Source organism: Cetorhinus maximus, chromosome 16 (assembly GCF_964194155.1).
Source record: "Cetorhinus maximus chromosome 16, sCetMax3.hap1.1, whole genome shotgun sequence".
Lineage (NCBI taxonomy): Eukaryota > Metazoa > Chordata > Chondrichthyes > Lamniformes > Cetorhinidae > Cetorhinus > Cetorhinus maximus.
In genome coordinates this window covers 25706465-25731922 of record NC_135894.1, presented here as the reverse complement: position 1 = coordinate 25731922, position 25458 = coordinate 25706465, and the positions used below count along the sequence as shown (strand labels likewise).

Below are 25458 nucleotides of genomic sequence, written 5' to 3'. Positions count from 1 at the left end.
AGGCCTGGGTTTTAACTGCGAGCAGTTCTCTGAAATGAACCACATACACTGAGCAGTGTTTCCCCTCCACCAGCTACAGAATGAGGCATGATCAACTTTAGGCATTAATGCTCATTTAAATCCCATTAACAGATTTCTCTGACTCAGCATGCCTTTCCTGAAAGTCATTCACTCAGTTCCAACGTCATCCTTGTAAATTCTTTTTGCACCTCTCCTGTGCATCTTGTTTATAATATAGTAACCAGACGGTACTCCATGATACTCCAAGTATAGCCTGACTAAGATTCAAAACAAGTTTAGCATCTCTGCTCTTCAATTTGATTCCTTTAGAAATGAACTCCAGCACTTTCTTTGCGTATTTTATGGCCTTATTAACCTGCATTGTTCTCTTTAGTGGCTTTGTGTGTCTGTTCATGTAACCCTATCAAATCTAAATGTTTGTCCTCATCTCCAAGACCTGCTCCACTCTATTTCTGTCAGTTCCTCCACCTTGTAACCTTCCACATGCAGAGGTTTTCCAGTTCAGTCCGTCCTCGTTTCACACCAGCTTTGACTTTCCCGGTCAGGGAAGTGAGTTTTGGGGCTTGGTTAGCTCAGTTGGCTGGACAGCCAGTTAGTGATGCCAACAGAACAGGTTCAATTCCTGTACCAGCTGAGGTTGCTATGAAGGCCCCGCCTTCTCAACCTTGCGTGGTGACCCTCAGGTTAAACTCATGACCAGTCGTCTCTCTCTGCTGAGAGTACAGCCTATGGTCCTCTGGGACTTTGGCGACTCTCACTTCCTGGCAGCCTTCATAATCACCAGGATTCCCTACCTATCCAGTCCTCTCTCAACCTGTGGGCACCTCCAAAAGTCCATCACTTTGTAGCCAATTACCTATCTGAGTTTGATTCAATGTCCACCCCCATTTTATTTCATTATTATCCTTCTCTCTGCAAATCAGCTCAGGGCACTTTCTATATTTGTGCTAGATCACCATTCAATAACTACGCAACCAGCTCATGCTGCAAAACTCAGAACATAGCGTCCAGCATTATGTGTGATTCCATGATTGGACAACACTTACTGAACAATCCCAATTGTGCTCAGAATTATACTAACAACTAATTTAAGATTATCAGTTGGGTTCGCAGTGTGGCTCACTTACACGTGCTAGAAGCGATGTACATTCACACACAGACCCCTGTCCTTTGCAAACAAAAAGAACATGCTTACACATTGCAAAAGCTTGGGGGACAGCCATTCCCTGGTTCATTCCCCATGGCAATGCCTTGAGCAATCAGAGTTGAACTGCCTGGTTTGAATTTAAACAAAAGCTTGGCAGTTAAATATTCGCTCGTGCATTCTCTGTGGCAAAGCCTCCATCAATCAGAGTCTACTTGCCAACCAATCAGCACCCTCTTCTCATACATTTTAAATTGTTGATCCCTTTGAGATTTGGTATTCTTGCAAGTCGGTCCTGATGAGTGCATGGCAAAAAGATTCAACAGCATTTTTCTCTTTTCAGCAGTACTCAAATTATTTAATTCTGCTGTTCTTCTGAAACAAATTTTGTCATGCTGAAATGCAAAGATCTCAATTCATGTCTTTAATATTTATTATGTGTACCTCATTTTAAAATATACTTTTGTGGCAGACATAGCTGCTACTTTTCCTTTTTTAGGTGAAACCTTTCATTTTAAGAGAAAGGCCTGCATTGATAAAGCACCTTCCATGATTTCAGGGTGTTCCAAAGCACCTTACAATGAATGCCGTACTTTTTGAAGTGTAGTCACTGTTGTAATGTAGGAAATGCAGCAGCCAATTTGTGCACAACCAACTCCCACAAACAGCAAGGTGATAAAATAATGTTTCTACTGATGTTGGGCGAATAACTTCAATATTCGCATTTATCTAGCATCCTTAATGCAATAAAACATTGAGGGATAAATATTGGCCAGTCCACCAGGACGAGATCCCCAGCTCCTCTTCAAAGTAGTGGCTCAGTAGAATTCAACTGGAGGGACAAGTGGGGCATCTCTTTAATGCCTTTCCCAAAAGATGGCATCTCCGACAGTAAAGCACTCCCTCAGTACTGCACTGGGGAGGTGGTTAACCAGCAACAGGAGAGATTTCAGGAGGATTAAGTGGCCATCTAGCAGAGTAGGAAGATTTTTTTTCTATAAATTTCTTCACCCAGAGAGTGGTGAGCCTGTGGAACTCGTTACCACAGAAAGTAGTTGAGACCAAAACATTGTATGTTTTCAAAATGGAGTTAGATATAGCTCTTGGGGCGAAAGGGATCAAAGGGTATGGGGAGAAAGCGGGAGCAGGCTATTGAGTTGGATGATAAGCCATCATCATAATGAATGGCGGAGCCGGCTTGAAGGGCTGAATGGCCTCCTCCTGCTCCTAGTTTCTATGTTTCTATGTTTTCATTAATTCGCGTGATGCGGTTATCGCTGGCTAGGCTAGCATTTGTTGACAGACAAGCAGCGCAGGAATCCTCTGGGAGTGTGGCACTTTAGAGACCGGTTTACAATGCTGAACAACAGATGTAATGACTGAGTCTTGGGGGAATGCAGTCTGGAGCACACCCACAGCTTGGTGAGGCAAGTGACTGCACAAAGTTCGGTGGAGGGCGGGGTGGGTGGGTAAAGCAAAGTACATATGCAGCTGTATTAGGGGTTTCGATAGCAAGGGTGGGGGCAGATGCACGTTTCTGCAACTGTTGATCTGAGTGCTGCATGCGGTGTTGCCCCCACTCCTCCCCCCGGTGCCAGGGGATGTCAGTGTGAGGGTGCAGAATATTCTGGGGGGGTGGGGTGCGGGGATGGATATCAGTGCGAAGTTGTGATTCATGTTGCTGAGGTAATAAATAAGTAATTTACATCTGCCTTCACTACAGAAGAGGATGCAGCCAATGTAACAGCAAAGAAAGAGGAACTGGTTAGGATAAAAGAAAAGAGAAAGAGGAGGTTGACGGTCCTAAGAGTAGAAATGTCACCCAGGGTGAAGTTCATCCGAATTACTGAGGGAAGTAAGGATGGAAATAATGAAGGCCCCAACCACAATATTTCAATCCTCCTTGGATACGGGAGTGGTGCCAGAGGGCTGGAGGGTTTCAAATTGTTCCATCACTGTTTAAATAGGGGGAGGGGGAGAAACCCAGCAACCAAGGCCCGTCAGCTTACCATCGGTGATGGGGAAACATTTCCAGGCAATGGGCAAGAAATCCAGCTCAGTAGTGTCCTGGCTGGTGGCTGCTGTGGGTGCTGTTTATGTACAAATGCCATCTGTGACACGCGGGCACCATTCTGCTTCAGCTCCCCCATTGGCTCGAAGCAGGCCAGCACCAATACTGATCACCTCTGAGAAAACCAACACTCAGCAGCATTGAAAGAATGCTGAAAATAGCTAGTACCCTCCTTAATCACCGCCAGTCCCAGTCCCTAGATCTCCGACCTCACTCCCAAATCTGTCCTCCAGGCACCCTCCCCTGATCGCTCCCCCAACCCAACCTTAACCCTGATCTCCAACTCCTCCCCCCCACACCCCAAATCACAATGTGATTTATCCTTTAGAGAAGGAAATCTGCCATCCATACCTGGAATGGCCTACATGTGACTACAGACCCACAGCAATGTGGTCGGCTCTTAACCACCTTCTGAAATGGCTTAGCAAGCCACTCAGCTCAAGGGCAATTAGGGACGGGCACCAAATGTTGGTCTTGTCAGCAGCACCCACATCCCATGAAAGGATAAATTATGCCCGGCCAATAATACTGCAGATGGACTGCAGCGGTTCAAGAAGGCAGCTCACCACCACCTTTTCAAGGGCAATTAGGGATGGGCAATAAATGCTGGCCCAGCCAGCGATGCCCACATCCCATGAATGAATAAAAAAAAGACGCCCGCCATGTTCATTCCCAAAATCCTAGCTCCTTCCGATCACACTCGGAGGCTCAGGTGTAGCTTTTCTGGACCCCATAATCTTGATCTTACTCAACCACTTACCTGAACAGTGATCCACGATCCTCAGCAGGGTCCTAGGGCTGCACCTTTGACATGATTATCAGGTTCAGGACCCTGAATCCCGGGCTCCTCAGATGTGCCCGTTTGAGAGCGGGCTGTCAGCACACTATGGATGGCGCGCCCAGAAACGGGTGCCGCTGAATTTTTAGGCCAACGATCCCAAAGTATTAACTGGAAAACAATGGGTTAATATGTGACAGCGAGGTTTCCTGCAAGGTGCCCCCGTGCAGACTGTCTCATGTGCCCCCTGCACAAAGAAGAGTTAAATGAGTCACGCACGTCAATAAATCTCCCCCTCACATTCCAGAAATAAAATTGGAGGGAAAGTCGCAAAACCAGCCAGCGCAAATTGGGTTTGACTAAATTGATTGAGCGCTTTGACGATGTAACTGGGGGGGGCTTGATGTCCATTGGGACTTTTAAAATGTGTTTGATAAAGTGATACATAATAGACCTGTTAGCAAAACTGAAGTCCAGAGGATTAAAGGGGCAACAGCTTCAGTGAGGATACAAAGTGGGCTAAAGCACAGAAAGCAGAGAATGGTAAAAACACTGAAACTGTTGTTTTACGAACTGGAGGTGAGTAAACAGTGGTGTACCGTAGGGGTCGGTATTAGAACCACTTCCATTTTGATATATGCTGGTGACCTGGACTTGGGTTTACAGGGCATGATTTCAAAGTGTGCGGATGAACTGAACTCAGAAATGTAGTCAATGAGGGGGACAGTTACAGACTTCAGGAGGACTTAGGCAGGCTTGTAAAGTGGGAGAAAGCATGGCAGATGAAGTTTAACACAGAGAAGTGTGAAGTGGTGCATTTTGGTAGAAAGAATGAGGAGTGGCAGTATAAACTCGGCCTCTATATCTAAAAGGAATAGAATACGAGGAGGTAGATGCCATGTTTCAGCTCTGAAAAGCCCTGGTTGATCCATGCAAGCGAGCAGTTCTGGGCACCACGCCTTAGGAAGGATAGCCAGGATTTCCCGGTCCCGCCGCGAGCCAGCCAAAAGCCCATTGACTTTGGCGGGACAGGAAGATCCTGCTTAGGGGCGGGGCTGGAAACCCCACCTGATAGGTCAGCCTTGGAGGGGGTGCGGTGTAGAGATTTACCAGAATGATATCTAGATTCCAAGGGTCAAGTTATGAAGAGACATTACACAAAGTGGGACTGTGTTCCCCTGAGGTTCGGAGGTTGTGGGGTGATTTGATCAAGTATTCAAGATATTAAAGGGGAACAGCAAGGATGGACAGAGAGAAATTATTTCTGCTGGCTGGGGAGTCTAGGACTAGGGAACATAGTCGAAAAATCAGAGCCAAACCTTTCAAGAAAGAAATTAGGAAACACTTGCACGTGCAAAGGGTGGTGGAAGTTTCAAACTTTCTTCCACGAGTGGTAATTGATGCTGGATCAACTGTTAATTTTAAACCTGAGACTGATAGATTTTTGTTATCCAAATGACTGAAGGGATATGGGGAAAAGACAGGGCTGAAGTTCAGACAGATTCACAATGATCTCGTTAAGTGGCAAAACAGCTTTGAAGGACTAATTGGCCTACTCCTGGCCCTATGTTCCTTCTTATGTTCCTAAACTAAATGGTGCAATTTTAAAAGGAGGCGCAGGAACAGAAAGACCTAGGGTATACGTACACAATCTTTGGAGATGGCAGGACAAGTGGAGATGCTGTCAAAAAAGCACATAGGATTCTGGGCAAGCAGGCAAGTTACACTGGACCCATGTAAAACTCTGGTTAGACCCCCGCTGGAGTATTGTATCCAATTCTGGTCACCACACTTTTAGGAAGGATGTCAAGGCCTTGGAGAGGGTACGAATGTGATAAGGGACATGGCTCTTCACTTCTGTGAGGAGGCAGGAGAAGCTGGGATTGTTCTCCTCAGCGCAGTGAAGGTTATGGGGAGATTTAATAGAAGTGCTCAAGATCATGAAGGGTTTGACAGAGTAAATGAAGAGAATTGCTTTCACTGACAGGAGGGGTCAGTAACCTGTGGACACTGATTTAAGCAATTTGACCAAAAAAACACAAAGGGGAGATGTGGAGAATTGTTTTGTTTTATACAGCAAGCTGCTATGGTTTGGAATGTAGTGGTTGAAGGGGTGTTGGAAGATTCAATAATAGTTTTTAAAAGCTAAGTAGGATAAATACTTGAAGGTGAAAAATTGCAAGGATATGAGAAAAGAGCAAAGGACTAACTGGAAAGCTCTTTCGATGGGAACTATCATTATTTGTACTTCCCAGAACGAAAAAACAGTAAAATCTGGGAAATAAGAATACTGGTCTGAACTGGTTGTGTATACCTTAAAATAGAACACCAGTAAAAACTGGGAAATAAGAGCACTGATCCAAACTGCTTTTTCCTTCTGTGTTTTCCTTAGACGAGAGATGGTCGGTGTTGTCGAACCTCTTCCCCATGATGAAACCTACTGTGATCCAGCTGCTCTGTACCATATTTCCAATGACTATTCCTTCATAAGGTACACGTACACTACTCAGTACTCCCACAACACTATTCACTGAGCTGAGGCTTTCCTGATGTTTGCGACTTTTACAGCAGCGTCAGCCCCAAATATTTTTGGACATATTATGACCAACTTTCTCGTTATTGCTTGACGCTTTTGCCTGCATCAATGTAGATGTGAGTATTAAAGTTCACTTTCGCCCAACTATTTCTCAGGATTTGTTAACTTGTTTTGCCTTTTATCACCTGCTATATGATCGGCCGTTTCTCAGACTGTTGGTCCACCGTGGTGTGAACATATCTCCCTATCAAATGCCCTACATGAAACAACACAAATTTCCAATTTGTGGAGAAGGCAGTTCAGGCCCATCTGTCAATTTTGAAACCTGTAAATTATAACATTTAGGAACACACTCCTGACAATTTGTCATTTTTAACTTCCTCTTGTCTGTTCAAAGGGGCAACAAATGAAAACTTATGGCTTAACTGCCTCTGAGGCCTAGGGCATCTGAGGTGAAAGCTGCCCTCAAGTTCTCCTGGGCCTCCCCTCTTATAATTAGTTTGTCAAAGTAACAAGAGACCAGCTTCCCGGGGAATAGTCCTCCTGGAATACTGACAGAAACTATCCTCCTTGTGGTCGGTCATTCCTGCCAAATATAACAATTGAGAAATCTTGAGTTCTGATTTATGTCGATGGGTTATTAATGCAGCATATTCGCTGATTGGAATGTTTTCTACTGTGCAAGCTACAGCTGATGTAAAGAGCAGAAATGGTGTGTGTTAGTTGTGCTACTTCACAGTGTAACATAAAATTCTCTGTTGCCATATTCTCTTTAGGTACTACACAAGGACATTCTACCAGTTCCAGTTCCATGAAGCGCTGTGTAGAAAGGCTAACCACAAAGGTGAACTGCACAAATGTGCTATCACCAACTCCACTGCAGCAGGCAAAGCGCTCAGGCAAGTTTTTTCAATTCTTTGGGTGTCCCGGTGTAGATCGAATATGAGCACACTCAATTCACAGGAAATTCCAGGTAGTGTATCAAAGTTGAAACAGAATTACCTGGAAAAACTCAGCAGGTCTGGCAGCATCGGTGGAGAAGAAAAGAGTTGACGTTTCGAGTCCACATGACCCTTCAACAGAACAGAACAGTGTATCAAAGTTACTTCTTAAAGCAAACAGGCACAGTAGCAATGCATGCTTTACACCTTATCCTCTCTGTTTGCTTGCCGTCATCAGGGGTTTGGAATGCTGTGTAGCTCCTTCCTTAGATAAAGACTCACTTCCCTGTCTCTCCAATTTTTACATGTGAACATTCAAATTAGGATCAGGAGTAGGCCATTTGGCTTCTTGATCAGCTGCACCATTCAATAAGATCATGACTGATCTGATCGTGGTCACAACTCCACTTTTCGCCTACCTCCGATAACCTTTGACTCCCTTGTTTGTCATGAATCTATCTAACTCTGCCTTCAAAATATTCAATGATCCTGCCTCCACCACTCTCTGGCGAAGAGAGTTCCAAAGATTTACAACCCTTTTGAACTTGCCAATTTTGGTATTGTCAGCCTATGTTACACAGATAAGCTTTGCAAAGGTACATGTAAAATAACATTCAAATTATTTTTTCAAAAGCCTGTTGACATTTCCCTCCAAGTGCAGCTAATTTTTATTAAACAGCCACGTCTCTTGAGTTTTACCCATCATCCCTTGTCAGCAGCTTTGATCAGGTGACTTAAACCTGATTTTCTATCCTAGCATCAAGCTCCTAACGCCAGGTCCAATAGGAAGCAAGAATTCGATCATGAATGAAACTCAAACCACACAATCAGGCAGGGTCTGTGAACTGACACTCATGTTAATTGCTCATGTTGGATCAATCAACTGGGGCCTGATTGAGAAATGCACCTGTGTGTGTGGAAAATGTGAGTTTAATGGGTTGAATGGATCGTTTTCTTTTTATATTTTCTCATAATCTTACCTCCTGGGTTATGTAACTAATTGAAGTCTAGGGACAGTATTGTGAACTATAAGGATTTCCACACTAAGGTTTTTATTTCGTTTGGCTTTTTTGTCATAATTAACTGGCTTTCAGAAGGGCATCTCCCCAGGGAACAGGAGGAGAGAATGTTGTGAATTTCACAGAATTGTTACAGCACAGAAGGAGGCCAGTCAGCCCATTGTGTCTGTGCTGGCTCTCTGAACAAGCAATTCACCTCGTGCCTTCTCCCTGTAACCCTGTTCATTTTTCCTTTTCAAATAACAATTCAGAGCTGGTATCCTGGGCTGACAGTGATGGATTTTGGAAACTCAAAATCAGGGATTAGAAGGAGAGGATTTAGCAAGTTGGAAGAGGATAGTACTTCCAGCAACTCATACTTAAACCCTTCCAATTAGGTTTCTGCTTCTAGCCTAGCACCAAAGCAAAAGCTATATAGTCACAAATGACATCCACTATGCCCATTACCATTGTACACAATCTTTATTTCTCGACCTGTCTGCAGTCTTTGACACAGCTGACCACACCATTGTTATCTAAAAGTTTATCTCCATTGTCCAGCTGGTCGGAATAGCTCTCACCTGCTTCCATTCCCGTCTATCCAGTTGTGACCAGAGAGTTACTTGCAAATGGCTTCTCTTCCCACTCTCACACTGGTCTACCCCGAAGGATCTTGCCCTGCCGCCCCCCTCCTATTTTCCATCTACATGCTGCCACTCAATGACATCATCAGAAAACACAGGAGCAGTCTGCACATGTCCGCTGACATCCCAAGTTCTACCGCCCCACCACTTCTGCCGATTCCTCCACAGCCTCTGTCTTGTCAGAATGTTAATCCAAGTCCAATCCCGGGAGGGGTATAATTTCCTCCAATTAAACATTTGGCACACCAAAGTTATTGGCGGGCATTTTCTGTGCCCGTCAGTGTCGGGCGTGTTCGGTGGCGTGAGCGGACAATATGGCGCGATGGGTTTCACGATGGCGTAAAGCCAGTTTGCAATTGTGCCCTCAGCCCTCCAATGGCGGGGCGCGTTTCCCGCCATCGGACTTCGGGAACCTCATTGTGATACATCTGCATATCATTATAAGGCCAGCCTGCCAGAATCGTTCCTCCCTCCTGCCCACTGGATTGTCCGCCCATGTCAGCAGGAAAACACGCCAATGTGTTTCACAACAGCATGTATAAGGCGTGCACCTGGTGAGTTGCACTTCATTTGGGACTTCAAGGTTTGTTTGCCTATCTTGCTTCGGGTAGCACTCGCAGTCATCAGCGCCAGGCTTCACAGACAGCACCACATCACTTTTAGTGGGGCCCACAGGCAGGTCTCTACCTACCAGATCAGCCATATGTGGGTGGCTTATCAATGGCTGCAGGGCTCGGGCTTGTTTGGTGAATGGGGAGAAGTGGCCTCTGGTGAGGGAAGAGGCTGCAGGATCAGAGCTGCACTGGAGAAGGAGGGTAACCCAGGGTGTGTGTGGGGGCACATGTTCATCTGTGCAAGTGGCCTCAAGATGGTGAGGGCTGAGGAGGCAGTCTCCAAAGGAGATGAGGCCAGATAGACATGAGAGAGTGTGTGTGTGAGAGGGTGAGTGGTGAAGCCTTGAGCTGGCAGTGAGTGAGATGCCAGTGAATGTGTGATGGGCTTGAGTGCGTGAGTTTAGAGTGATGAGATGGTTGCCTTACCCTGGCTGAACGGATGAGATCATTCATCCTTTATCGGCATTGGATGGCCAATCTCTTCTGTGCAGCATCGGCACTGACCACCACTGCCACCGTACCAAGTGCCAGGAAATGACCATCTCCAACAAGAGATGTTACTGCCTCTCTTGTGGCCAGAGCTGGGGTAGAGGACATCACAGCAGGCCACCACGGTGTCCAAAAGGCACTCGAGGGCTGACTTTCAGGGCCATGTCTTCTTTGCTGCAGCCCTGGAATGGAAGCGCTGAGCGCGGCTGTACTTTAAATGTGGTGCCTGGCGCGATGATGCGGCGAAGTGATAGAGTGGCAGGAGCCCGCCCGCCAGTAAATTGGGAATGCATACTGCGAATGCATAATTAATTAGGCGGGCTTGGGATGATACGGCGTGAATAGCTGCCACTGTGGCCGGCAGGTAAAACGTCATTTTTCCCGCCTGGTACCTCACTCAATGCAAATCTGGGATGATTCCACCCATTGTCTTTGATCCCCACCACAAAATCCATTCCTTAGCCCCTGGCTTCCTCCCTCTTCCTGAGTTTTTCAATGTTGATGTTCCTATTTAACCCTGAGCTGAGCTATCGACCTCATTCATCATCACCAAGACCACCTATACCCACCTCCATCAATGACCTTCCTTCCATCATAAGGTCAGAAGTGGGGACTGATGATTACACAATGTTCAGCACCATTCGCAACTCCTCAGATACTGAAGCAGTCCATGTCCAAATGCAGCAAAACCTGGACAATATCCAGGCTTGGGCTGACAAGTGGCAAGTAACATTCGTGCCACACAAGTGCCAGGCAACGACCATCTCCAACATGAGAGAATCTAACCATCGTCCCTAGGCTTCACCATCGCTGAATCCCCCACTATCAACAACCTGGGGGTTACCATTGACCAGAAACTGAATTGGACTCGCCATATAAATACTGTGGCTACAAGAGCAGGTCAGAGGCTGGGAATCCTGTGGTGTGTAACTCACTCCTTGATTCCCCAAAGCCTGTCCACCATCTACAAGGCACAAGTCAGGAGTGTGATGGAATACTCTCCACTTGTCTGGATGAGTATAGCTCCAACAACACTCAAGAGGATTGACATCATCCAGGACAAAGCAGCCTGCTTGATTCACACCCTCCACCACCGACGCACAGTAGCAGCAGTGTGTACCAACTACAAGATACACTCCAGCAACTCACCAAGGCTCCTTCAGCAGCACCTTCCAAACCTGAGACCTCTATCATCCAGAAGGACAAGGGCAGCAGATAGATGGGAACATCAGCACCACCTGCAAGTTCCCCTCTAAGCCACTCCCCATTCTGACTTGGAAATATATTGCCGTTCCTTCACGGTTGCTGGGTCAAAATCCTGGAACACCCTCCCTAACAGCACTGTGGGTGTACCTACACCACATGGACTGCAGCGGTTCAAGAAGGCGACTCACCACCACCTTCTCAAGGACAATTAGGGATGGAAAATAAATGCTGGCCCAGCCAATGAGTGCCCCCCCAACCCCGCTTGTATACATTTAACCTTAATTTATGTAACTAACAATGTTTATCATTCAGTCATTGTCAGAGAAAAGGATCATCTGACCATTATCACATTGCTGTTTGTGGGAGCTTGCTGTGCACAAATTGGCAGCCATGTTTCCTGCATTACAGCAGTGGCTACACTTCAAAAGTACTCCATTGGCTGATAATGATTGGGTAATCTGTTCTTGTGACATTGATTTAGCAATTAAATATTGTCCAGGAAGAGTTCCCCTGCTCTTCAAAATGGTGCCACAGGGCCTTTTACATCCACCTGACAGGGCACACAGGATCCGGTTTCACATCTCAACCAAAAGTGGGCAATGCCAACTAGTCAGCATTCCCTGGAGTGTCAACCCCTGACCTCTTTGCTCCAGGCTATGAGAGGGGCTTGAATCCACAGACTTGTTACTCAGAGGTAAGGGTGCTACCAATGGACTGACACGCTCCTGATTGAAACCTAACTCTGATTAGGCCTCGAGTCACACAACTAACATCACCTTTTTGGCTCAATCTCAACTTTGTTTGATTTTGAGTTAAGAACGTACGAACATACAAAATAGGTGCAGAAGTAGGCCATTCGGCCCCTCAGGCTTGTTCTGCTATTCAATAAACTCATGGCTGATCTGTTTGTGTTTCAAGTTCTACATTCCCATCTACCCCCATAATCTGTGGTTCCCTTGCCTAACAAGAATCTATCTACCTCCGCCTTAAAAATATTCAGTGACCCCACCACCTTCTGAGGCACAGAGTTCCAAAGTCGCACAACCCTCTGAGGGAAAAAAATTCTCCTCACCTCTGTCCGAAAAGGGCAACCCCTAATTTTGAAACAGTGGCCCCTAGTTCTGGACTCACCCACAAGAGGAAACATCCTTTCCACATCTACCTTGTCAAGATCATTCGGGATCTTGTATACTTCAATCAAACCACCCCTCACTCTTCTAAACTCCAGTGGAAACAAGCCCAGCCTGTCCAACCTTTCCTCATAAGACAACCCGTTCATTCCAGGTATCAATCTAGTAAACTTGCTCTGAAGCACCCCCAATGCATTTACATCCTTCCTTAAATAAGGAGACCAATACTGCACACACAGTTAAAGATACAGTTAAAGATACTATATAAATGCAAGTTATTGTTGTCCACAAGGTATGTAAGACCAAGTGAATGTCAACTGTGTGAGGAATAATTCATGATTCTATTCCTTACCATGCTCAGCACATTGATTGTTCAATTAAATGCAACCTGGACAGAGGAGCCATTCAGTCCTTTAGTTGGAGGTGTCAGCTGTGGCTCAGTTCATAGCACCCTCGCCTTTGAATCAGAGGGTTGTGGGTTCGTGTCCCACTCCCGGAAACCAAGAACTGTGATTGTACTCAAAAGAGTTGCAATCTGTGACTGTTGATAACTCGAAAGAGTTTCAGTCCTTTAGTTATAGATAAATAGATAGCAGGAATGATAAATTATCTCCACATGCACAGAGGGGCTTACCTGTTCCCTCCTGTTTTTCTCTCTGGTGCAGTGATATGCTTAAATTAGGAAAGTCTCAATCCTGGACCAGAGCACTTAAGCAGGTAACTGGAGAAACTAAAATGAATGCTGCACCTCTGCTCAAATACTTTCAACCCTTGACTGACTGGCTGGAGAAAAATAATGCAGAGGCCGGTCGAACGATTGGTTGGGACACCACCTGGAGCCCATGTGAGTAAAGGGCCTATTAACCCAGCAATCTCTTCACATGTTTCACTGGTGATTTTGTTGGTTTTGCACTTATTAATGTGATCAATCGGGTGAAATGATGATTTGTAAAGGATGTAACTCTTTCCCAGTGTTTTGCTGTCTTCTTCAGATAAGGGAACCAAAGGATAGAGTGGGAAAATGGAGCTGAGATTGGAAGATCTTACTGAACAATGGAGCAGGCTCGAGGGGCCGAGTGGCCTACTCCTGCTCTTATTTCTTATGTTCTTATGGCCCTGAATGAGAGAAATGTGCAGGGCTCTGGGGAAAGAGCAGGGGAGTTGGACTAATTGGAAAGCTCTTTCAAAGAGCCAGCACAAGTATGATGTGCCAGAAGGCCTCCTTCTGTGCAGTATGAGTCTAAAGCCTTGTCATTATAGGGAAGGAGCGGAGTGAGCAGAGGGGGTGCCAAATTTGACCCCAGGTCTAATTAACATTTTTTGGTTCCAATTCCCAGCCAGATTGAGAGGCTTGGGAGCAGAGAGGAGTGAGGGATCAGAAGCCTCGAAGGTAGGCTGGTAGGGGCAGTGGTGGAGGAGAATGGAGGCCACGGGGGGCGGGGGGGGAAGTGGTCGGTGGGTGGAGGGGAGATCAGGAAGAGATCAGAAGGGCCCTCAGAGGGTTGTTAAGAAACCTCAGGGATGTTAAATCTGAGGCACAAGGCCTGATTATAATATTTAAATGAGCAACTTGCCCCCAGGGAGCAGGTTGGTTGGTCGTGCCCAGACCCAGTACATTTAAAAATGGAAGTGCCTGGGTTCGAGGCAGTTTGGAGCCATCATTCAGATGTTTTACATTTCTACCTCACACCTGACCCAAACCTATTCAACATCAGTCAGAATCACTCACTCTTCACTCACCCTCACTCACTCATCATTCATCCTTCGCTCACTCACTCACTCACTCACCCATCACTCACCCTCACTCACTCATCATTCATCCTTCGCTCACTCACTCACTCACTCACCCATCATTCACCCCGCCACTCACGCTTCACTCATCCTTCGTTCACCCATCGCTCGCTCACCTATCACTCACCCTTCACTCACGCATCATTCACCCCCCACTCATGCCTCACTCATCCCTCGTTCACCCATCACTCACTCACTCACCCACCCATCATTGGCCCCTCACTTGCTCATTCCTCACTCAGTTAGCACTCATCCCTTGCTCAGTCATCGCTCACCTTTCACTCACTCACTCATCACTCACCTATCACACTCACTCACCACTCACTCTTCACTCTCCCTCACTCACCTTTACTCACCCATCACTCACTCTTGCCTGGTAATGAGCAGGGACAGTAAGTGAAACTACTGCTTGAGAAGCACTAGCTGTGATTGAATAGGTCAGAGTGGAACTGAGTGAGGACAATCCCAGCTTAATAATAAACATATTTGGAGAAAGTGAGTGCAGTCAAAGGAGAAGATGTTAAATGTAAAAACAACAACTTATATTTAAATAACCCCTTTAACATAACAAAACATCCCCGAGGCACTTTCACGGCAGAGTTAGAAAGAAAAGTCAAAGAGGTAGGTTTGAAGGAACATCTTAAAGGAGGAGAGCAAAGGTAGGGAGTCAGAGAGCTTCAGGAAGGGAATCCCAGAACTTGGGGCACATTCCCCAAGTCAAGCGATTAAAATCGGGATTGCGGAAGAGACCAGAATTAGATGAGAGCAGATATCTCGGAGGATTGAGCGCTTTGAGGAGGTTGCAGAGATAGGGAGGGACAAGACCATGGAGGGATTTGAAAGCAAGCATGATCATTTGAAAATCGAGGCTGGGAACCAGTTTAGGCCAGTGAGCACAGGGGTGATAGGTGAATGTGACTTGGTGCGAGTTAGGACAGTGGGCTGCAGAGATTTGGATGGCTTCAAACTCACAGAGTGTAGAATGTGGGAGGCCGGCCAGGAGTGGAATAGTCGAGTCTAGAGTCAAGTCAATGTGTGAACGGGTTCAGCCAGGCGGAAGGGGGAAGTGGTGGAAGGGGACTGGCTCTCCATTTCAGGAAGAAGTGGAGAGCCTCAGGCTGCCCTGAAAGGGGATGGTAATATAGAGGGATGTCCACCGTGAAAGGAGATGACTGAAGCCAGGCAACTGGAAACTGTTAAAATGGTGGAAGGCATTGGAAGTGTCACGGGTGCAGGTGAGGAGAGACTCAATAAGGTTTACAATCCTGTTAGGCACTGTTCACATTTAAAGAGAGACCCAAACTCCTCATTTTAACCAATATAACTATGCCACCAGATTTCACTTTTTTTTTTACAAAATACAAACTTTATTGTATATAGAACAAATTGAACAAAACAAATACATTTAAGTTAACACTATAACATATAGTCACATGTGCTAGGCCCTTAGCTTTACTTCTTACTGCCCTCAAGAATTCTCTTAAATGATATGATATTTTAAAGTTACTTACTTCTATAGGAGACAACCATGATTATGCCGTAGTACTCTGGAAACTATCTTTAAATCTCTTCAGTTCCAGCTATTCTCAGAGGGAAAACTTTCACTTTACCCTCTCTTGGCTGTGGAGGCCTCAGTCCCTTGTTCTGCTTACTTCCAAGCTAATCTTAACTCGTTGCTTTCTTTGCCACAAGACTCTGTGAGGCCCACTGTAGATACTTCCAATAATTTCAAACTAGGCAATCTTCTAGCTCCCTCACAAAATCCAAACTGAGGTTAAACCTTACCTGCATTACGCATGGTGAACAGTGAAGTGATTTTTTTGCTCTGCTTACAGTGCAGACCTAACTAACTATCATTTACCTTGGTTATCTTCTCAAAGAGCTGCAAACCACACCAGGTCCAAACTGCGATGAAATCTCCCAGCAACCATCCAGATAAATTGAAACCAAAAAACCTCCCTAAACTCTACCCATCTCCATGATGACATAGCCTGCTCTGGGATATCCTTGGGTCGGCCTTCAGATTAATTACCTCCCATTTACAATATCTTCTTTGATCTGAAGTGAATAGCTTTTACAACCTTTCAGGGTTCACTGAATGCTTTTGAACTAATTTAGCTTTAACTCCAAAAACAAAAACTCTGGAACGTGTTTCTTACAAGCATTGCAGATGTCATGTTTCCAGCTCCCCAGTTAAGTAAGACCATCCCCTGCTTCTATTCTTTTAAAGAAACATGAGTCACCCTTTGAACTGTCATTTCTTGAGGTGTTCTGAAGCCCAGTATTTTAATTACCTTCCCTTTACAACTTTAATCCTCCCGGAATTAAAAATTACCCTAAAATGCTAACGTGAACCATGAACTAAATATTTGCAACAAAAGGGAGAGAGAAAAACTAGGCTTGAAGTAGGAAGAAATAAGCTTCATGGGGTAAGAACAGGCTAAAATGATGGGCCGGCTGGGACAGTCTGTTTGTGGATTTTGGGAAGGAGGTAGAATCTGATTTGGGATTGGGGTTGTAGGCCATTAAGAAAATGAGGTCAGCGACAGTGTTGAAAGTGATAGTTTGATGCACAGTAGTGGTCATGATCCAGGGGAGGTAGGCAAAAGTGCCAGAGAGAGTTGGCATTGAGCCTATGTTAGGCAGAGATCGGCACACCAAACAATAACAGCGGCACCCACACCCCACCACCACCCCCCTGCCTTGTCAGCAGGTTTAATGTCAATGTTGGGGTTGGGTCTGAGAAAATGGAGAGTATGTTCTGAGGGTGGTAGGTTAGAATGAGTGAGGAGAATAGAGGTATTGAGATGGCCAATGTCACACTGGCAGTTCCCGATGAAATGATTTAGAGGGATTTAAGTGGCCAGATCCAGGTGGTGTGAATACTGAAGATGGGTCAAAGGTTTCGCTGTGCAGGTGGGAGATTCCTGGCCAAAGAAGGGGGCACAGAGGTGAAGCTTTCTCTATATTTAAATGTATAGAAAGTATATAATCACATATAATCATGCGTTTCAGACTTTTAAAATTATTTTTTGAGCTCTTGTTCTAGATGCTGAATCAAACTGGTGGACATTTTCTTCCTTCTTTCTACTTTCAGATCTAAAAGATGCAATTAAAGTACGGATTAGTTTGAATGCAGCCCTTGGAGAAAATGCTGTAAGATTGATTTTCTTATCATAAGATCATAAGAAATAAGAACAGGGAAAGGCCATTCAGCCCCTTGAGCCGATCTGATCTGATTGTGTTCCCTAGTTCTAGACCCCCCATTAGGTGGAACATCTTCTTAGCATCCGCCCTGTCAAGCCCCTCTGGATCTTATTTGTTTCAATAAGATCATCTCTCATTCTTCCAAACTCCAATGAGTATAGGCCCAACCTGCTCAACCTTTCCTCATAAGACAACCCCTTCATCTCAGGAATCAGCCTAGTGAAACTTGTCTGAACTCCTTCCAATGCAAGTGTATCCCACCTCAAATAAGGACACCAATACTCTAGGTGCAGTTTAACCAATGCCTCGTATAGCTGTAGCAAAGCTTCCCATCCCCTTGCAATAAAGGTCAACAGTCCATTTGCTTCCCTAATTACTCGCTGCACCTGCATATTAACATTTTGTGATTCATGTACAAGGACATCCAGATCCCTCTGTACTGCAGCATTCTTCAGTCTCTCGCCATTTAAATAATATTCTTCTTTTCTCCCAGCCAAAGTTAACAATGTCACATTTTCCCACATTATACTTCATCTGCCAATTTTTTGCCTAATCACTTAATCTGTTTCCCTTTGCAGACTCTGTGTTCTCCTCACAACTTACCTTCCTTCGTATGTTTGTGTAAGCAGCAAATTTGGCTACAATATAGTCAGTCGGCCCCTTCATCTAAGTCATTAATATGGATTGTAAAAAGCTGAGACCCCAGTACTGATCCCTGTGGCACTCCACTAATTACAATTTGCTAACTGTAAATGACCCATTCATTCTGACCCTCTGTTTCCTGTTAGTTAGCCAATTCTCTATCCATGCTAATTGTATTACCCCTAACACCATGAGCTCTTATCTTGTGTAGTAATGTTTAATGTGGCACTTAATCGAATGCCTTATAGAAATCCAAATACATTACCCCTGCTTGTTTCCCTTTATCCATACTGCCACACTACTCGTTACTCCCTCAAAGATCTCAAATAAATTAGTCAAACATAATTTTCCTTTCGCAAAACAATGCCTGATGGTCTTATGATTTTCTAAATCTATTGCTACTACTTCATTATTAATAGATTCTAGCATTTTCCCAACAACAGACATTAGGCTAACTGGCCTATAGTTTCCTGCTTTCTGTCTCCTTCCTCCCTTGAATAGAGGTATTACATTTGTAGTTTTCTAATCTGCTTGGATCTTTCCATTATCTAACAAATTTTGGAAGATTACAACCAATGCATCCACTATTTTTGTAACTACTTCTTTTAACACCCTGGGATTCAGGCAATCAGGTCCAGGGGATTTGTCAGCCTTTAGTCCCATTAGTTTCCACAGTACTTTTTCTCCAGTGATTGTGATCTTCGTTTCCCATTATTACTTCCTGAGCCTCACCCTGTAAGGAAACAGCACTCACTTTAGTTACTCCTTTCATAGAAACATAGAAAATAGAATCAGGTGTAGGTCATTCAGCCCTTTGGGCCTGCACTGCCATTCAATATGATCATGGTTAATCCTCAATCTCAATGCCATACTCCCGCTCTCCCCCCATACCCTTTGATGCCTTTAGAGTCCAGAAATCTATCCATTTGCCTCTTAAGTATATTCAATGGCTTGGCCTCCACAGCCTTCTGTGGTAGGGTATTCCACAGGTGCTCCTCATCTCAGTCCTAAATGGTCAAACCCATATCCTGAGACTGTGACCCTTTGTTCTAGACGCCCCCAGCCAAGGGAAACATCCTCCCTGCATCCAGTCTGTCCAACTCTGTCAGAATTTTATACATTTCAGTGAGATCCTCTCCCATTCTTCAGTGAATGCAGGCCTAGTCAACCCAATCTCTTTTCATATGACAATCCTGTCATCCCAGGAATCAGTCTGTTGTAGAAAGTTGTAGAAGCTTTTCCTGTCTGTTTTTCTATTTCTTGCTAGTTTTCTCTCAATTGCTAACTTATCCCTCGATTAGATTTTAGCCATCCTTTGCTCGTTTCTAAGATATTCCCAATCTTCTGGCTTAACTCTAATTCTCACAGCAATGTGCAACTTTCTTTCAACTCGATACCATCTTTCACTTTCTCAGTTAGCCACGGATGATGCATCCTTCTCATAGAGTCTTTCTTTCTCAATGGAATATATTTTTGTTGAGAGTTATGAAATATCTCCTTAACAGTCTGCCACTGATTTTCTACCGTCTTGCATTTCAAGCTACCTTCCCAGTCCATTTTAGCCAACTCTGCCTTCAAACCTTTGTAATTACCTTTATTTAAGTTTAGGACATTAGTTTTAGACCCATGTTTCTCATCGTCAAACTGAATGTGAAATTCTATCATGTTATGATCACTATATATTGTAAAAGTATGATTTACATTCTAAATATTCAATAACACTCCAATCTTCAGGGTTTATAGTTATGTTCCTGTTCAGTACAATAACTGGCACTGCTGAATGGTTAATTAAACTGACTCGACAATAATGAATAGCAATGTTCAGGTGTCCTCTTGCCATTATCATTTCACAAAAGCAATTAAATTACATTTGTAGACTAAAAATTGAAAATTCATGGTAAACAGAGAGTACAGTGGGTGAAGCAGCATGGTAGACTGTGGGTATAAAAGTGAGTTAACATTATGTGAAACAGCATAGTAAAAATAGTGGGCATAAGAATGGGTAAATGAGCATGGTATAGTGTTCAAGAGTGGGTGAAACAACATGGTAAACAGTGGGTACAAGATTGGGTGAATGAGCATGGTAGGCAGTGGAAATAACAGTGGGGGAAACAGAGCGGTTGACTGTGGCTTAAAATTTGTTGAATGTCCCTTGCACACAGTTTTGTTTTTAAGACTTTCTTTGCAAAACACTGCTCACTAACAGACGGTGGTGAAGCAATAGTCCAAAGGTTCTGCAATCCCGCACTCTAAGCAATGACGAGGAGGTGAAGATTCTTTTCATTACTTGGGCGGAGAAATGGCAGATGGAGTTTAATCCGGACAAATGCGAGGTAATGCATTTTGGAAGGTCTAATACAGGCAGGAATTATACAGTAAATGGCAGAACCCTCAAGTGCATTGACGGGCAGAGGGATCTGGGTGTACAGGTCCACAGGTCACTGAAAGTGACAACGCAGGTGGATAAGGTAGTCAGGAAGGCATATGGCATGCTTGCCTTCATCAGCAGGGGTATTGAGTATAAAAGCTGGGAAGTCATGCTGCAGCTGTATAGAACCTTGGTTAGGCCACACTTGGAATATTGCGTGCAATTCTGGTCGCCATATTACCAGAAGAATATGGAGGCATTGGAGAGGGTGCAGAGGAGGTTTACCAGGATGCTGCCTGGTCTGTAGGTTATTAGCTATGAGGAGAGGTCGGAGAAACTCGGATTGTTCCCACTAGAGCGACGGAGATTGAGGGGCGACTTGATAGGAGTTTACAAAATTATGAGTAACATGGACAGAGTAGATAGTCAGAAGCTTTTTCCCAGGGTGGAAGAGTCAATTACTAGGGGACATAGATTTAAGGTGAGAGGAGAAAACTATAGAGGAGATGTGCAGGCCAAGTTTTTTACGCAGAGGGTAGTGAGTGTCTAGAATTTGCTGCCAGAGGTGGTGGTGGAAGCAGGTACGATAGTGGTGTTTAAGAGGCAGCTTGACAAATACATGAATAGGATGGGAATAGAGGGATATGGACCCCGGAAGTGCAAAATGTTTCAGTTGACGGGCAATATGATCGGCACAGGCTTGAAGGGCCAAAGGGCCTGTTCCTGTGCTGTACTTTTCTTTGTTCTTTGTTGCATCGTCCCTCCCCCCTCTCGAGAGTAAAGTCTCTCTTCCTCTTGGCATCAATCCAGGTACTCACTACCTTTTTCCACCACTCTGCAGTACAGTGAATCAGTGCAATGACAAAGTGCAACACTGAATGCACTCAATAAACTCACTGTCATGTGGCTCAGCCAAAAGCAGTATCACTTTACCTGTTTTAATAATGGGTCAGAGGTAATTATAGCTGAAGTGCCATCGGTCTTATTTACAAGGAGCTGTCATCTCGTGACTTATCTGGAGCTGCCAGTTTTGCTGACAAGCTTTATTACTTTGTGTGCCTTTTTTATAGTGCAGTAGCAGAGGCAAGTTTATTTTGTCATTGGTCAATAAAATCTTAACCCTAGTCAGCACAAAATGATATTGCAATTAACCCTTCCAGCACTGTGGCTGAGTTTACCCATTCAAGGGTCATTGTGCTTTGTATGCTACAAAGAGATGACTGGATGGATGACACCTTTCATACTATGCTATATAACATGGGTCTTGGGTTGCTATGGTAATATCATGGGGTGGATATATCTTTCATATCCAGAATTCTGATTGCCTGAAAAATCTACCTATCCTTTTGGCTTTCAGCCAAAAATAGCCTGCTTGTGTAAAATGAAAGTTTGCTTCCACTTTCAAAATGGGTGGTGGGAATTCAGGGGGACAAGAGATAAGGAAAGGGAATCTTCTTTAAATTTAATTTTCTCAGGAGGAAAAGATTAGAAACAGTAGGTTAGGTCTGGGGGGGAAATCTAGGCCTAACTGCCATAGATGGTAAAAATCAATTATGAGGGACAAAAGACTGGAAAACCGTGATTCTTTGGCGTTGTAGCTGTGGCTTTTAGAAGTAGATAAAATGAGGTAAATCTAGAGCAAGATCTCAAGGCAAGTCAAGGCATTGAAACAAGAGAATGCGGGTTGAAATTGGTGAAAACTCATTTTAGGAATGACACGAGGAAAAACTTCTTCACACGTGACAATGGGCTGATCTTCTGTGTATTGTAGGTCTTGTCTTGTCTTGTCTTTCATCTATCCTCATTCCGAGGGCTGGTTGCACCATGACCTATCTTTCTCCACAGATTTCTATTCTCCGCTGCCCTCACTGCCTGTCCTGTAGAGGCCAGTCCACGTTCTGATATTGTCTATCCTTATCTTGGGTCTTCCTTGTGCACATTTTCCAGGTGTTTTCCCTTGCATTACCCCTTTTCCCAGACACTCCTCTCCTGTTTGCATCACGTGTCCAAAATGTGTGAGCTTCCTTGATATCACTGCTTCAAACAAGTTCCCCTTAACACCTTAGTAGGTCTGAGGGACTCAATTTCTGCAATTATGATACTCAGCTACCTCCGACTGCCTTTTCCAGGCAAGTGTGGTGGGCCACTTTCCAGCCATTCTGATGGAAATAGGATATTATTCCTCCATTTCACTCCCTCTGTTAAACCCCTGCAGTATCATCAAACAACCTTGGCACTCCTTTGCCAGCAGACTTTAGTTGAGCCCCAGAATGAGTGGCACACCTTCCTTTTAAAAGCTGCGGATCACCAGGTCCTGACATCAGGCCTGCCCCAGAATTTCTCTGCACAACAGGCTGCCTGTCCCATTCCCAGCGCCATTCATGTAACTGTCATCAGGTAAAGGCCGCCTGCCTTGAGCCTTTTTGCTCACAAGTTGAAAGTTCCTCCTGTTAAGTCTGGTGTCGGTTGCAGATGGTGTTCAATTTTATCTTGAGCTAATTCTCCACTGCCCTTAGTACGCGCATCTTCCCTCTGAGTTTGTGTTATCTCACACCCACCTGTACTTTCACCTGACACTGTTTCACTTGTTTACAGATTTTATCCAGTTTTATTCTTAGGCTATGGGCTGGTTTCTCCAGTGTGAAAGCCAACTTTCTAGTTTGGTATAATCTGCAGAATTAGCCAGTTTACAATGGGTGTCTGAATTTATGTCATTAATATAGATTAGAAATAATGGAATAAGGCACTTGATAGAAGGAAAGACTTATATTTATATCGTGCCTTTCTTGACCTCAGGCAATCCCAAAATGTTGTCCAGCGAATGAAGTGCTTCCAGAGTAGTCAGTGTTGTAATGTAGGTGAAGCGCAGCCCAACTAGCATGCAGCGAGGTCTGTTTCATGCCTTTGGTTGAGGGGTATATTAGCCTGTTCACCAGGAAGATTCAGCTGCTCTTCCTCAAAATAGTGCCAAGAGACCTTTTACTCCCACCCGAGAGGGCAGGCAGGCTAATCGCTCATCTGAAAGGCAGCACCTCCGAAAGAGCAGTTGTCCCTCAGGACTGCATTGGCAGTGTCAACCTGCATGACATGCTCAAGTATTTGGAACGGGACTTGAACCCATGGTAATGACTCGGACACTGATGTGCTCCCCATTGAGGCACAGATGATGCCCAGTGATACTGGGGCTGACTGTTCCAATCTTCTCTCTAATTTGAACACTGAATACATGTAAACAGAAACAACACTTGTGTTCACTAACTTTGTTGCTGAAAATATTGGCCTGAATTTCACATTCCCCCGCTGTTGGGTTTTTATGTGGGGGAGTGGGTGGTGCGGGAGAATGAAATTGAAGGAATGGGATTCCCGCTGGGTTCCCGCCCTGACCTCGCGGTGATTTTATGCTGGGGCGGGCAAGGCCTCAGGCAGGGTGCCTGCCATTGCCCCAATTGATGCCCTTATTAAGGGCCGTTCCCTGCCCAGCCTCAATTTTGAGGCTGGCTGGAGGATTAATCTGGCGTGGGAGAAGCCCAAGGAAGAAGGGGTTTAGGTCTCAGGCTGGAAGGGGACGGTCCTCCATCAGAAGGCCTCTTCTGAAGTTAGGTGGCCCCCCAACTTAAGGTCCAGTGGTTGCTGGCCCTCCCTCCACTCCCTCCGCCGCCTGGCCTCTTCCCCCGACATCCCAATTGCTCCCTTGTGCCGCTCCCCTAGGCTTTCCCTACACTCCCCAACTTTGACCCCTAAAACATACCTTGTCCTCCAGTTCTGGGACTTAGGGTGGAATTTTCTGTGCCCACCAGCATCGGGTGTGTTCGGAGGTGTGAGCAGGCAATATGGCGCAATCGGTTTCATGACAGCGTGAAACCAGTTCGGGATTGTCCACTCAGCCTGCCGATGGTGGGCCACGTTTCCTGCCTTTGGACATCGGGAACCTCATTGTAATACATCAGCATATCATTATCAGGCCACCCGCCAGAATTGTACCCGTACCCCCCCCACCCTCCCTCGCTGAATTGTCCATCCATATTTGGGGGGAAAGCATGCCAGGGTTGCCTGTTGGACTTCAAGCTTGAGGGGCATTAGCGGGTCAGGGTTAAGAGCAGCCCTGCCGTCGAGGTGGCTTGTGAGAGTGGTGGGGGGAGCAAGGGCAACCCTGCTGTTGAATATAGTGCACAAGCATTCGGGGTGGGGGGCTGGGTGGACGAGGGGAGTGGCCACACATTAGGGAAACCTGTAGAAAGTGACCATTCCTCTGCAGCTGAGACAGTTCAGGCGCAGCCACATTGATATGATTGGGGTCGGGCTCCTAACTTATCTGCCCACTCAAGCAACGCAGAGGCATCAAAGTGCCACCAAGTGCTTCAGAGCTTTTCACTCCGCGGCTGATGACACCCGTGTGGCGGCCTCAGACTGCAGCAGAGCGACGCTATAATGAGGCTCAGGTTGCAACTCGCAACTTAGTGCAGCAGAGCATTGGGATGCTAAAGATGAGGTTCCGGTGCCTGGACTGGTGGAGCCCTGCAATACAGCCCACAGAGGGTGTCACGTATTGATGTCGTCTGCTGCGTCCTTTACAACCTGGCGCTGCAACGGGGAGAGGAGCTGGCTGAGGAAGAGATGGAGGAGCTGGAGGTCTCCTCAGATGAGGAGGACGCAAACGGGGATGAGGATGAGGGTGAGGGGGTCCTCGGTGGTGGACTCCAGTCTGGCTTTATGGCAGCATGAATACCCTCTGTGAGAATGCTCCTGTCATGGAGGTGCAGTGGAGGCCTTAGTAGTCGCTCGATCGCAGGAGGATGATAACAACGTGCAGTGAGGACACTCCATAAATCTTCACATAGCTTCTGAGAATGACTGATTCCTGTCTGGTTGAGGGCAGCT

At 45.4% G+C, this 25458-nt stretch overlaps 1 protein-coding gene across 3 annotated transcripts in view; it reads left to right on the top strand.

The window, feature by feature from the left end:
• The window catches only part of ace2 (angiotensin I converting enzyme 2), a 105896-nt gene that overhangs the window by 53564 nt on the left and 26874 nt on the right, over window positions 1–25458 (top strand). For all 3 annotated transcript variants that reach the window (XM_078559537.1, XM_078559536.1, XM_078559535.1), the window contains 4 exons: window positions 6407–6505; window positions 7327–7449; window positions 13238–13416; window positions 17461–17519. In XM_078559537.1, the coding sequence (XP_078415663.1) occupies window positions 6407–6505; window positions 7327–7449; window positions 13238–13416; window positions 17461–17519 (460 nt within the window). The remainder of the gene's footprint in view (window positions 1–6406; window positions 6506–7326; window positions 7450–13237; window positions 13417–17460; window positions 17520–25458) is intronic.